At 49.0% G+C, this 12,340-nt stretch overlaps 1 protein-coding gene across 1 annotated transcript in view; it reads left to right on the top strand.

Annotated features, from left to right (window-relative positions):
* Positions 1–12,340, top strand: part of FGD1 (FYVE, RhoGEF and PH domain containing 1) — a gene marked incomplete at its 5' end in the record, with an annotated part of 35,619 nt that overhangs the window by 17,080 nt on the left and 6,199 nt on the right. The window contains 9 exons of the mRNA XM_082681642.1: positions 41–479; positions 1,765–1,854; positions 2,541–2,689; positions 4,063–4,219; positions 4,325–4,463; positions 9,703–9,761; positions 9,907–10,053; positions 10,446–10,538; positions 10,701–10,780. Coding sequence (XP_082537768.1) covers positions 41–479; positions 1,765–1,854; positions 2,541–2,689; positions 4,063–4,219; positions 4,325–4,463; positions 9,703–9,761; positions 9,907–10,053; positions 10,446–10,538; positions 10,701–10,780 — 1,353 coding nt within the window. The remainder of the gene's footprint in view (positions 1–40; positions 480–1,764; positions 1,855–2,540; positions 2,690–4,062; positions 4,220–4,324; positions 4,464–9,702; positions 9,762–9,906; positions 10,054–10,445; positions 10,539–10,700; positions 10,781–12,340) is intronic.

Genomic DNA, 12,340 nt, shown 5'->3' with positions numbered 1-12,340 from the left:
CTCATACCCTGCCTTCATGTGTGTCCACCACCCACCTCAGAGAGCCTGTGATTGTTGCCTCGGATAGGCCAGCCCCTGGCCCCAGCCCAGGTCCCGCAGAGCCAGCCATGTTGCCACAGCCACCCCTGCAGCCACCAGTGCCCCAGCTCCCCGAGGGCGAGGCCTCCCGCTGCCTGTTCCTGCTGGCTCCCGGGCCCCGGGACGGCGAGAAGGTGCCCAATCGGGACAGCGGTATTGACAGCATCAGCTCACCATCCAACAGCGAGGAGACCTGCTTCATCAGTGATGATGGGCCCCCCAGCCACAGCCTCTGCCCTGGGCTCCCTGCCCTGGCCAGTGTCCCTGTTGCTTTGGCCGACCCCCACCGACCCAGCTCCCAGGAGGTCGATAGTGACCTGGAGGAGGAGGATGACGAGGAGGAGGATGAGAAGGACAGAGAAATCCCAGTGCCCCCGATGGAGAGACAAGAGTCTGTGGAGGTACTGACCCACGTTCACCGAGAGGCAGGACTGTGTGGAGAAATCAGGAGCCTGGCTTTTACACTTGATTCTTCCCCCAGCTCAGTATTTCTTGAAACAGGGCATTGTTTCCACTTGGAATGTTTGGCTTCCCTGGTCTCCTGGTACTAAATATCAGTAGCAGACCTGTACGCTGTCCCCCCATCACTGTAAATACAAAAATGACCATGGACAGTTCCAAATGCCCACTAGGAAAATTGTTCTACCCTCATCCAAGAACCACTAGCTGGACCTCAGTTTTTCCATCTTGAAGATGGGCATCATCGTTAGGGATCTTTAAAGTCCTGTTCCAACTGGAAAATCCCCAGATTCAGTAGCTATGTGACATTGGGCAAGTCTCTGCTGCCCCACCACAGCCTCAGTTTCCTTATTTGTAAAATGGAAAGTTTCACATCCAGAGAGACTTCCAGACAGCTGGCCTCCGGAGGGCCACAAGAGCTTAGAGCCCCCTAGGAACCTGAGGCTGTGGACAAAGGCTCTCAGCAGCAGGAATCCCTTTCTGTGCCCCAGCAGCCTAACACTGCTTCCAAAGGCATCCTTGCACTTAATTAGGTTGCAGCCAGAATACCTGCTCCGCCAGAACCCGGCTCAAATGTGGGGGCCGAGGTCTGGGACTCAGCAAATATGTGTCCAGTGAACAGGCAAGTGGCCCAACAGGCAATGAGTTTTATACATTTTTATACTTTTGGGTTTTCCTCACACCCCAGGTACTCAGTAAGCCTTTGCTGACAGTGAACTGAGTTGGTGAATAAATAACATTTATAGTCTATTTAATCCATAGTCTAATATGTTTTATTTATATTAAATGATTTTGTTTTCTCAATTACAAATGGACTTAGGTCCTATTATTATCTGTATATGTAGATGAAGAGACTTAAATACAGAGCATTTATACAACTTATGCAGGCTAGTAAATGTCAGAGCTAGGATTTGGACCCAGAAAGTCTGACTTTCCAGCCCACACCTTAACCACTACACTATGCTGAGTGAATAGAGGGAGCAGATGGCTGGGTGAATGAGTGACCGAATGAGGAGTGCACGGCATCAGAATTGAGGGGTGACCTTTACGAAACACGGGGAAGTTAGGGGTGAACCTGTGGGGCTTATGGGTTCAGGGATGGGAGGTAGGGTTATCTCGGGGTGGCATTAGGCTTAGAGTAGCATTTGCACTATCTGAGAATTCTGGGGGTTTTGTGAAGATTAGGGTACAGGATGATGGACCAGCAGTTGCCTCTTCTCTCTGCAGTTGACTGTGCAGCAGAAGGTGTTCCACATTGCCAATGAGCTCCTGCAAACCGAGAAAGCCTATGTTTCCAGGCTCCACCTCCTGGATCAGGTGAATGGTCCCTCAGGGGTGCTGGGGCACCAGGACCTGGTAGGCGGGTGCCAAGGAGGAAGTAATAGGACCTGAGCCCAACCCTACCATTGGGGCCAGAATCTAGAGTTTGGTAAGGCTCCCCTCTGACCTTGACCCCCATCCTATCCCTGAAGCCAACTCTGATTCATGACCCCAAGCTTGATCTTTGTATCAACCCTCATTCCTAAACCTGGGTAGGTATACCAGCCCTGACTGCAACTCTGACCCAGATCCTGAATTAACCCCTGGCCGTGAACCACACTCTGAACCTCATTCTAACCCTGGACCTATTCCTGACCCCCAAACCCACTAGAATCCCTAAGGGTAGGAATTTTTGTCTGCTTTGTTCACTGCCTGGCACACAGTAGACACTCAAAAATATTTGTTAAATGAATGGATCTAATTCCAAACTTCTCTCTGATCCTGACCCTGATCCTGACTTCTCATTGTTCCAGTGCCTACCTTCAGATCCTAACCTTGACAACCTGAAATCCAACCCCACATTATAAGCCAAACTCCATTCCCTCACTCCTCAGTCTCAAGATCAGTGCTGATCCCAAAACTCCACAGAGCTGCCCAAAGACACTGCCCTCACCTGCCAGTTGCCCCTTGCCCAGCTAAGCCCCAGGCCCCACTGGGCTGATCTCTCCTGCCCTGCCCCATAGGTGTTCTGCGCCCGGCTGCTGGAAGAAGCTCGGAACCGCAGTTCCTTCCCGGCTGACGTCGTCCATGGCATCTTCTCTAACATCTGCTCCATCTATTGCTTCCACCAACAGTTCCTGCTGCCTGAGCTAGAGAAGCGCATGGAGGAATGGTGAGGGGCCCCAGACCTAGGCTGCCCGCCTTCCTGTCCACTTGCCTGCAGAGCCCAGGCCAGATGTGTGCACGAGAGTTCATTCCTGCCTGCCCTCTCCCCTCACCACCTTTCACAGAAAGAATCAGGCCTAAGCTCTGCTTTCTAGGCTCTCCCAATCTATAATGAAAGACAGATCAGGACTCAGAAAATTACAACAGAATAATAGCAAAGCTCTAAAGAGTATGAGGTTAGGAGCCAAACTCGCTGGGGTCAAATTCCAGTTCTGCCTCTTGCCAGCTTTATGATGTTAAGCTAGTTTCTTAAATTACTCTGCTTCAGTTTCCTCAGCTGTGAAATGAGGGTAATAGTAATAGCCTACCTTGTAGGGTTATTTTAAGGATTAAATGAGTTGATACATGTAGAGAGCTTAAAACAGTACTTGGTATGTAATAAGTGCTAAATGAATGTGAGCTATTGTTTTTTTTGTTGTTTTGTTTGTTTTTGTTTGTTTTTATCAGTGCTATGATAGAGCTGAGAATGGGAGGCTGTGGGAATCCAGATAAAGGGACCAAAACTAGCCTGGGGGTTAAAGAAGGATTCAGGAAGGAGGTGAGATCTGAGCTGAGTCCTGAGGTAGAAGGGCAAGGTTCATAGGCAGTCTCCTGGCTTCCAAGCTCTCCTCTTCCAATTCATCCTTTAGCGTCTATACCACCTGCCATAATGGTCTTTCTGAACAACAATCAGACCATGTCACTTCCTGATTAAATCATCTCCATGCTCCCCACACCCACAGGATAAAGCGTGTCTGTGTGACCACAGACGGCTGGCATGAAGTCACTTCCTACATCTCCCCAACTACTATGACCCCTGAGGGCTGAACCAGGGCTGGTTCTCATGTCTCCCCCAGCAGACTGTGACCAATGAAGGCTGGGACCAGGTTTGGTCCTCTGTGTCCTCCAGTAGACTGTGACTCCTGAGGAGTGCAACCAGGCCTGGTTACTTTGCCCTCCCCTACCTGACAGTGACCCTCTCAGGGCTCAGCTAAGTGTGACTCATTTGTGTCCCCAGAATCACCCAGCACAAGGCTGGGCACAGAATCAAAAAGCAGTGTATGAAGTGGCCCTTGCAGTAAGGTCAGAGCGGGTATTCCAGGACGTGTCATCCCTTGTGCTCAAGGCAGGGCAGAGTTGGGGTGGGTGGCAGCCCAGGCTGTGGTCTCAGGTCAAACTGAGCCTTTTGGCCTACTTTGTGTATAATATAAGCAGCATTTCCAAAGGAGCAGACTGGCTGAGAGGTAGATTTCCAGGACTGAGATAAGACCGGCCTACAGGGTGGGGGCATTGTGGGGGACAAGAATCAGCAGGACCACATCAGCCCCTGTTTCCCCCTAGGGACCGCTACCCACGCATTGGAGACATCCTGCAGAAGCTGGCACCCTTCCTCAAGATGTATGGCGAGTATGTGAAGAACTTTGACCGGGCCGTGGAGCTGGTCAACACCTGGACAGAGCGCTCTACCCAGTTTAAAGTGATCATCCATGAGGTGCAGGTAAGCAGTGAAGCTGGTTGGGGCCGACTGGGGTGGACAGGTCTGCAGGGACCCAGTCAAGGGTCTTTGGCCAGACCTGAACCCTCCTGCTTCTGCCTGTCACAGAAGGAGGAAGCCTGTGGCAACCTGACCTTGCAGCACCACATGCTGGAGCCTGTGCAGCGCATCCCCCGTTATGAGCTGCTTCTCAAGGACTATCTGTTAAAGCTGCCCCATGGCTCCCCGGACAGCAAGGATGCCCAAAGTGAGTGCACACAACGGGCCCTGCCCCCCCCCACCCCAAGACTTAACTCACAGGGTCAGCCTTCCATTGCCACGTAATTGAGATCTCAGAATAGGACCTCCAAACTGAAAGGCCCACCTTGAGGGTCCAGAATGAGACCCCAGGATGAACCTCCAGGTTGAGATCTCTACCTGAGTACCCAGACAGAACATTCAGGAGTCCCCCCTCAGTCTGAAGTTCCCAACTGGAACTCCAGAGTTTGAGGGGCATACCCAGAAAGATCCCCTAAAGGGAGCCATCTGTTTCCTAGGTTGAGACCCCAAGGCTGACCCCTTGACTTGTCCTCAAACGAAGTTGTCCCAAGTGCAAAATGAAACTGAGTCTAAACCCCCAGGGACTGAGCCACCAGGCTAAGAGCCCAGACTGACCCTCTCAGGCCAAGTCCTCTTTACTGAATCTCCACAGCTGAGCTCCCCAGAAAGAGGCTTGTCTCATCAAACCCCTGACTTTCCATCCTCCACATTAGAGCTTCACTCCGTATCCACCAGCCACTACCCAGAATGACCCTCCCAAAAGAACCCCCATGTCTGATCAGAACCCCACAGAATCACCTCTCCAGAACTGAGCACCTCAGACTGGACTCCATATTTTCTGCCTCCCAGATTTGGATCTCTAGGCTGAGATACCACCTCCTTAGACAAGTACTCACACACTGAACCACTAGAAAAGTGTTTCATTCTGATTTCTTCAGTATGAGACCCACTCCTCAGGGTCACACCCCAAAGAGTGCTGCCCAGAGTCTCCCCAACTTTCTCTCCCCAGACTGTTACTTCCATTCATTCCTTCATTAATATAACAGCTATTTACTGAGCACCTCGGTGTTCTGTGCATTGTCCTAGGCACATGGGACATGGAGGTGAACAAGACAGACAAGGTCCTTGATCTCAGGGAGTGTGTATTATACTCGGGGAGATAGTAGACAAAAGTCATAAATACACTGGAGAACATTAGATAGGTGCTATGTGTGATTCAGAGAATAAGAGGGTAATGTGACAGTGACTGGGGGGTCAACTTTAGATTGGGTGGCCTCTCAGAATAGAGGATATTTGAGTCAACTCTGAATAAGAAGAAGGGAGCCACGTGCTGAGTAGGGAGGAGTATGTTCCAGGCAGAGGCAACAGCAGGTGCAGAGTTCCTAAGGGGGGGTGGGGGTGGGGCAGGGGGCGGCAGCTTGCATATCTCTGGACCAACAAGAGGACCAGTGTGACATGAGCATGACCAGTGAAGGTAGAATGGTGGAAGAAATAGGGCTGGAGACAGGAGCAAGACTTTGAAGGCCAAGATGAGGAGATGGATTTTATTCTGAGTGCAGTGGGTAGCCATGGCAAGGTTTTGATTAGGATCACTTGAGGAGCCAGAAAGGGAGCCGAGAGACCAGTTAGAAGCCTTTTGCAATAATCTGAGTGGGAAAGGTTGGCTTGATGAGAATGGTAGCAGTGGAAGTAGTGAGAAATGGTTGGATTCAGAATATATTATATTTGAAAGTAGCACTGAAAGAACTAGGGTGAATGGGTGTGGGGCTTGGGAGAAAGAGTCTCAAGAATGACTTGCATGCATATTTTTGGCTGGTGGTGATGGTTCCTGAGATGAGTTTAGGACTTTGATTTGGAGTTAGATGAGCCTAGAATCCCAGGGAGAGAGATTTGGATGTCACTAGCACAGGGATAGTGTGCAAAGCCATGAGGCTGGCCATAGTCACCAAGGGATTGAGTGTAAATGGAGAAGAAAAGGGGGCCAAGGACAAAGCTGAGGGAGGTGGAATCAGCAAAGGAGACTTAGAAGGAATAGCCCTAAAGGTAGGAGGAAAACCAAGAAAATGTGGGGTCCTGGAAGCCACAAGGGTCGGGAGCAGACAGTTGTGTCCACTGCTGTGTCCACTTCCTAAACTGAGCCCCTTGCACCCCACCAGATGGGGCACTTTGCTACCAAGCCTGGACTTCTAGAAAGAGCTAGAACACTAGAAAATTTGATAGCTGAACTCTACAAACAGACCTCTGCAGACTAAGTGCCTTAGTCCTTTCCCCGAAATGAGAATCCCCACTGAGGTATCAGGATGAACTATAAAACCTAAACCTCTAGAAAAAGCCTTCCAGACTGACTACCTGGGTTGAGCCCCATAGACTGACATCTCCAACCTGAGCCCTCAGGCTGAACCCAGTTTGAGGTCCCAGTTATAGATCCCCCACACTGGTTTCCCCAAACTAACATCCCCAGACTGAGTTTCCAAAATGCTCTCCCCACCCGGGGTGCTGAGAGTGGGTTCCCAGTCACAGCCCTCGGCCTGAGGTCCCAGAGGGAGATTCCCCCAAAAGAGCTTCCCAGTCTCATCTCCTTAGCCACCATTTTATAGACAGGTATTGCCAAACTGAGCACCCTAGATTACCCCCCGCCATTTACTGTCGCTCAGACTGAGACTTCTAGCTTGACCCCAAAAGAATGACTCTCCAGATGATGATGATACCTACCTCATAGAATTGTTTTGAGGATAAATGAGATGATCCAGGTGACGCTATTAGCACAGTACCTGGCACATGGTAAAGACTCAATAAATGTTAGTTGTTTTTATTACTGAATGCCCTGACTGATGCCCTCCATACTGAATGCCCCTAAAATCAGCCCCCAGATTGAGTTCACCTAACTTAGGTTCCTGTTTTATACCAATCTCAGCCCTATCTGAGTCCCTAGAATGAACTTCAGAGCTTGAGCTTGGCCAGCTGAGCTCCCCACATTGAGCCCAAAGATGAACCCCCCAGAAAGAACTTCCCAATCCAGTTTTCTGAGCTGCTCAGTATGAAAATCTCTGAATGAGAGCCAGCCTGAGATGTGCTCACTAAGCTCCCCAGCCCAAGATCTTAAGCTGACCTCTCTATTTTTTTTTACCCCTCAAGACTCAAATCCCCAGGTAGAGCCCCAGAAAGTACCTCCAGGTCTGAGCCCCCACTGAATCCTGGTTCCCCAGACTGACTCCCCCACTTTCTACTTCCCAGACTGAACTCTGGAGCCTGGACCCTAGACTCCCCAAACCAGGCCAGCTGGAACTCCTGGCCTGAGCAGCCTACCCTGAGCCCAAGACTGAACTCAAACCAAGATCCCAGACTGCCAAGCCCAGACCAGGCCCACCAGAGCTTCCAGACCAAGCTCCTACACAAAGCTCCCCAAAGCGCACTCCCTAGCCTGAACCCCCAAGTGAAATCCTGGACTGAAATCCCCACACTGAATCCCCAGACAGAGCCTGCACACACTGGATCCCTGTAAATGCCAGTCTGTACCTCACACAATACACTTTGATAGCAAAGCGGTCTGAGCCCAGCGGCCTCCACAGGCCTGAACTTATATGCCCACAGCTTGCCAGAGTCTTCTTCCTGTCCCCTTCCCGGGGCACTGCCTACCTCCACAACCCAGCATGCCCGTTGCCCTGGGGTAGGGGAGATGCAGAATGTGTGGGAGAAAGGGCAGCTCTGATGTCAGCTCTGCTGCCTCCCAGGCAGATAGCCTAGGGCCGGCACCTCTTCTCTCTGTCTCAATATCCTCATTGGACAAACAGGGCACATAGGGTTGTTGTGACAATTGAATGATGGCATGCAAAGCATCTGTTCAGGAGCCCAGGAGAGGATGGTGAGAACTTGGCCCCATCCTAGGGAGCTCCTAGTCTGCTGAGGGATGCAGATATATAAATACACAATGGATACGTAGTGTGACTGGTGGGACAGAGGGGAGCAAAGGGGAAGGTGGAAATCCAGACAGTATCCTAATCCAGCCTGGGAACTCAGGGCAGGCTTATAGGAGGAGGTGAGCTGAATTCAGAAGACTGAGTTGGCCAGGTGAAGCAAGACAGGACATGTTTAGAGAGGTGCAAGTGGAGAAAGCTGGAGAGGTCAACAGAAGCCAGATCACCAAGGGCCTTGAATGCCAGGCTAAAGGACTGGGTCTTTACCCTGAAGGCAAAGGGAAACCACTGACAGATTTGAACAGAGGAGTGACAGCAAGCTGTATGTGAGAATGCTCCCTCTGGCAGCTAGGATGGAAAAGGGCTGGGAGGTTGGAGATGCACCTGAAAGGCCTGAACTGGGTTAGGGGCCACAGATCTTGAGCACCAAGACTTGGTCATGGAGGTCATTTTCCATGGTCATTTTCCTTGGTCATTTTCCCCTAGGAAAATAACACTTGGTTTGCCAACCATGTGGACCCTCTTCAGAAGCACCTGTGCTCCTCCATTACAGGCATATTTTCTGAGTGGGAAAATACAGCACCGTGCAGACAAGAGAGGGGTGCAGTGCAGCTGGGCCTCAAGCATGGGCAAGATTTGTTAGTGTGTGGAGATGCATAGGGACTTATTTCGTTTTTTTTCTGATACCTGGTCACAATAGGAAATATGGAAATACAGGAAAGCTGAAAGAGGCAGGGAAGAAAATCACCTATGATACGAGACTCCAGAGAATAAGCGTGAGGAACATTTTGACATATTTTCTTCCTGGTGTTTTTTATACACGTATATTTGTGAAATTGAGATCATTTGGTATATACAAGTTTGTATCCTTTCCTTTTCTTAAAATGTCCTGAGCATTTCATAGATTATGAAAAACCCTACCAAAGCATCATTTGCAAAGGTTGTTTAGTATTGCATTATATGAATGCACATTTATTTAACTGGGTTGTTTCTGGTTTGACACTGTTGTAAACACCACGGCAATGAAAGTGTATTTGTACATAAAACGTGTATTTTCTTAGTATAGATTCCTATAATCAGAATTATTGAGACAAAGAATAGGATCATCTCTTTGCTTCATCTGACTTTTTTGTGATTATAAAAGTAATATGTGTTCTCTGTCAAAAATATGGAAAAAGAAGACAATAAAAATCACCCATAGTCCCATCATCCAGAGACAACTTGTTAAACATGGGTATATTTCCTTCCAGTTACATGTGTAACTATTATTGTTGTTTTTTTAATGGTAATAATAATCTTAAGCTTGTGTTTTATTGGCTGCCAGCTATTTCATGTCCTGTGATTCTGCTATTGTGGCATTAATTGAGTCAGTTTCTGATTTTAAGTGATGTTGCTATGGACATCTTTGAGGCTGGCACTTTCTGGAATGGGAAGGGTGTGGTCAGGCCAGGAGGAGGTATTCAGGGAGCAAAGAAGCTCCCAAGAGCCTTTTCTCTGCTAGCCCCCCCATCTGACCTCCCACTCTGCCCGCAGAGTCTCTGGAGCTGATAGCCACAGCAGCAGAGCACTCTAATGCTGCCATCCGCAAAATGGTGAGTGGTCCTTCTAACCCCTGCCCTTCCTTGGCCAAGCCACCTATCTCGATCTCCGTTCTGGGGTGGGGGGCTTGCGACTTGTGGACATCTGAGGGGAGGCCAGCACCCCAAACCCTGCCTTTTATTCACTGTCTCCTGCCAGGAACGAATGCACAAGCTGCTGAAGGTATATGAGCTGCTAGGGGGTGAGGAAGACATTGTCAGCCCCACTAAAGAGCTCATAAAAGAAGGCCACATCCTTAAGCTGTCAGCAAAGAATGGGACCACTCAAGACCGATACCTCATACTAGTAAGTGCCACGGGTAGGGGTGCATGCCCCCCACCCCTGCCCGCCACATTGACCTGGTACTCACTCAAGGCTATACTTCCTGCTCTCCATTCTTTCCTCTACTAACTCATTGTATTTTCACTACCTTTACTGGGAATTTTTTTTCTCTCTACTTTACAGATAATGTAACTAAGACTTAGAGAGAAGTGACTTGCCCAAGGCCACCCAACTAGGAAGGGACTCCCATGCCTAGGCTCTTTCCTTGCAACCTTTGTGCCCAGTCTGGACTGTGTTTTCTCCACCTATTGCCTTGAGTCCCTAGCAGTAAAGCTTCGGGAGTAATAACGGAAGGGAGCTGGGCCACACCCCTTGTGGGTCCTCCACACATACATCTGAAACCTTTTCCTTCCTAGTTCAACGACCGCCTCCTTTACTGTGTGCCCAGGCTGCGGCTCCTTGGCCAGAAGTTTAGCGTGCGGGCACGCATCGATGTAGATGGCATGGAGGTGAGCACCAGGAGGTGGGAAATGGGGACCTGGAGTGGGGCCTTGGTGCTGGGAGGAACAAAGACATTCTGACTTTGACCCCAAGTGTGTGCATATGTGCAGGGGGCGAGGGCCCTGTAGAGCTCAGTAGGCCTCACCAAGCCCCTTTCTCTCTCCATTCAGCTAAAGGAAAGCTCCAACCTCAATCTGCCTCGGACCTTCCTGGTGTCAGGAAAGCAGCGCTCCCTGGAGCTCCAGGCTAGGTACTTGCCCTTGCCTATATCTTCCCTCCAGCCCCCTCTTCCCTTCAGATATGCTGAGGCATTCTAGGCCTAGTGCCAGGGCAGAGGATACCTCCCTAGAGGAGAGATTGTTCCAGAGAAAGGGTGGGTACCTTTCCCCAAAGATGCTTGCTCTTCTGATGGGTTTTGTTAGAGGAGAGGGAAGAATGAGATAGTAAACCAAACATAAATAACAACAGCACAAATAGTTTATTGCAGATTCAGAGATTTAAGAGAAATAACAACCAAATGCAATGCTTGGTCCATGATAGGAGTCTGGTTTGAGAAAAACAGCCCTAAAAGACATTTGCAAGACAATAGGGAAAATCCTAACTGTGAACTGGGCATCAGCTATCAGGGAATTATTGCTAACTGTCTCAGGTGTGATAATGGTATAGGAGGATATAGGAGAATGGCCTTGTTTTTTGTTTTTGTTTTTTCTTGCGGTACGTGGGCCTCTCACTGCTGTGGCCTCTCCCGTTGCGGAGCACAGGCTCCGGATGCGCAGGCTCAGCGGCCATGGCTTACGGGCCTAGCCGCTCTGCGGCATGTGGGATCTTCCCGGACCAGGGCACGAACCCATGTCCCCTGCATCGGCAGGCGGACTCACAACCACCGCACCACCAGGGAAGCCCCAGGGCCTTGTTTTTTGGTGATGCATGCTGATGATTTAGTATCGTGATATCTGTAACTTATTTTTAAATGATTTATCAACCAAAAAATATATACATATACACACATATCTACATATATAAATATATATTAATATATACATATATATGAAATAAATATAGCAAAATATTTTTAAAATTTGCATCTATATAGTGGGTATATATTTAATGTACTTGTGTTATCCTATCTACTTTTCTGTATGCTTGAAACTTTTCATAATAAGAAAATTTTAAATAACAACGAATTTTAAAATAATGCCTAGCTATTTAACAAAGGGGCCTTCATATCCATTCTCTACTTGAATGATTATAATAATAGTTCACATTTAATGAAGACTTGCTCTTATGCCAGGCACAGTTTTTGTTTTGTTTTGTTTTAATTTTTATTTATTTATTTATTTATGTCTGTGTTGGGTCTTCGTTGCAGTGCACGGGCTTCTCATTGCTGTGGCTTCTCTTGTTGCAGAGCACGGGCTCTAGGTGTATGGGCTCCAGTAGTTGTGGCACACGGGCTCAGTAGTTGTGGCTCACAGGCTCTAGAGAGCAGGCTCAGTAGTTGTGGCGCACGGGCTTAGTTGCTCCGCGGCATGTGGGATCTTCCCGGACCAGGGCTCGAACCTGTGTCCTCTGCATTGGCAGGCGGATTCTTAACCACTGTGCCACCAGGGAAGTCCCTGCCAGGCACAGTTTTAAGTTGATTTTAACTTAAACAATTTAAGTTTAAATTCACTAGTCAGATTCTTAAAACAATCCTTGAAGTAGCCACTGTTACCATCAACCTCACTTTACAGATGAGGAAACTGAGGCACAGAAGAGTTATGCACCTTGCCCAAGATCCCACAGCTAAAAAGAAGCAGAGCAGGAATTGGAG

This window comes from Grampus griseus, assembly GCF_964374135.1.
Source record: "Grampus griseus genome assembly, chromosome: X".
NCBI lineage: Eukaryota > Metazoa > Chordata > Mammalia > Artiodactyla > Delphinidae > Grampus > Grampus griseus.
Note: the sequence above shows the minus strand (reverse complement) of the source record. Positions and strands in the feature narration are given on the sequence as shown.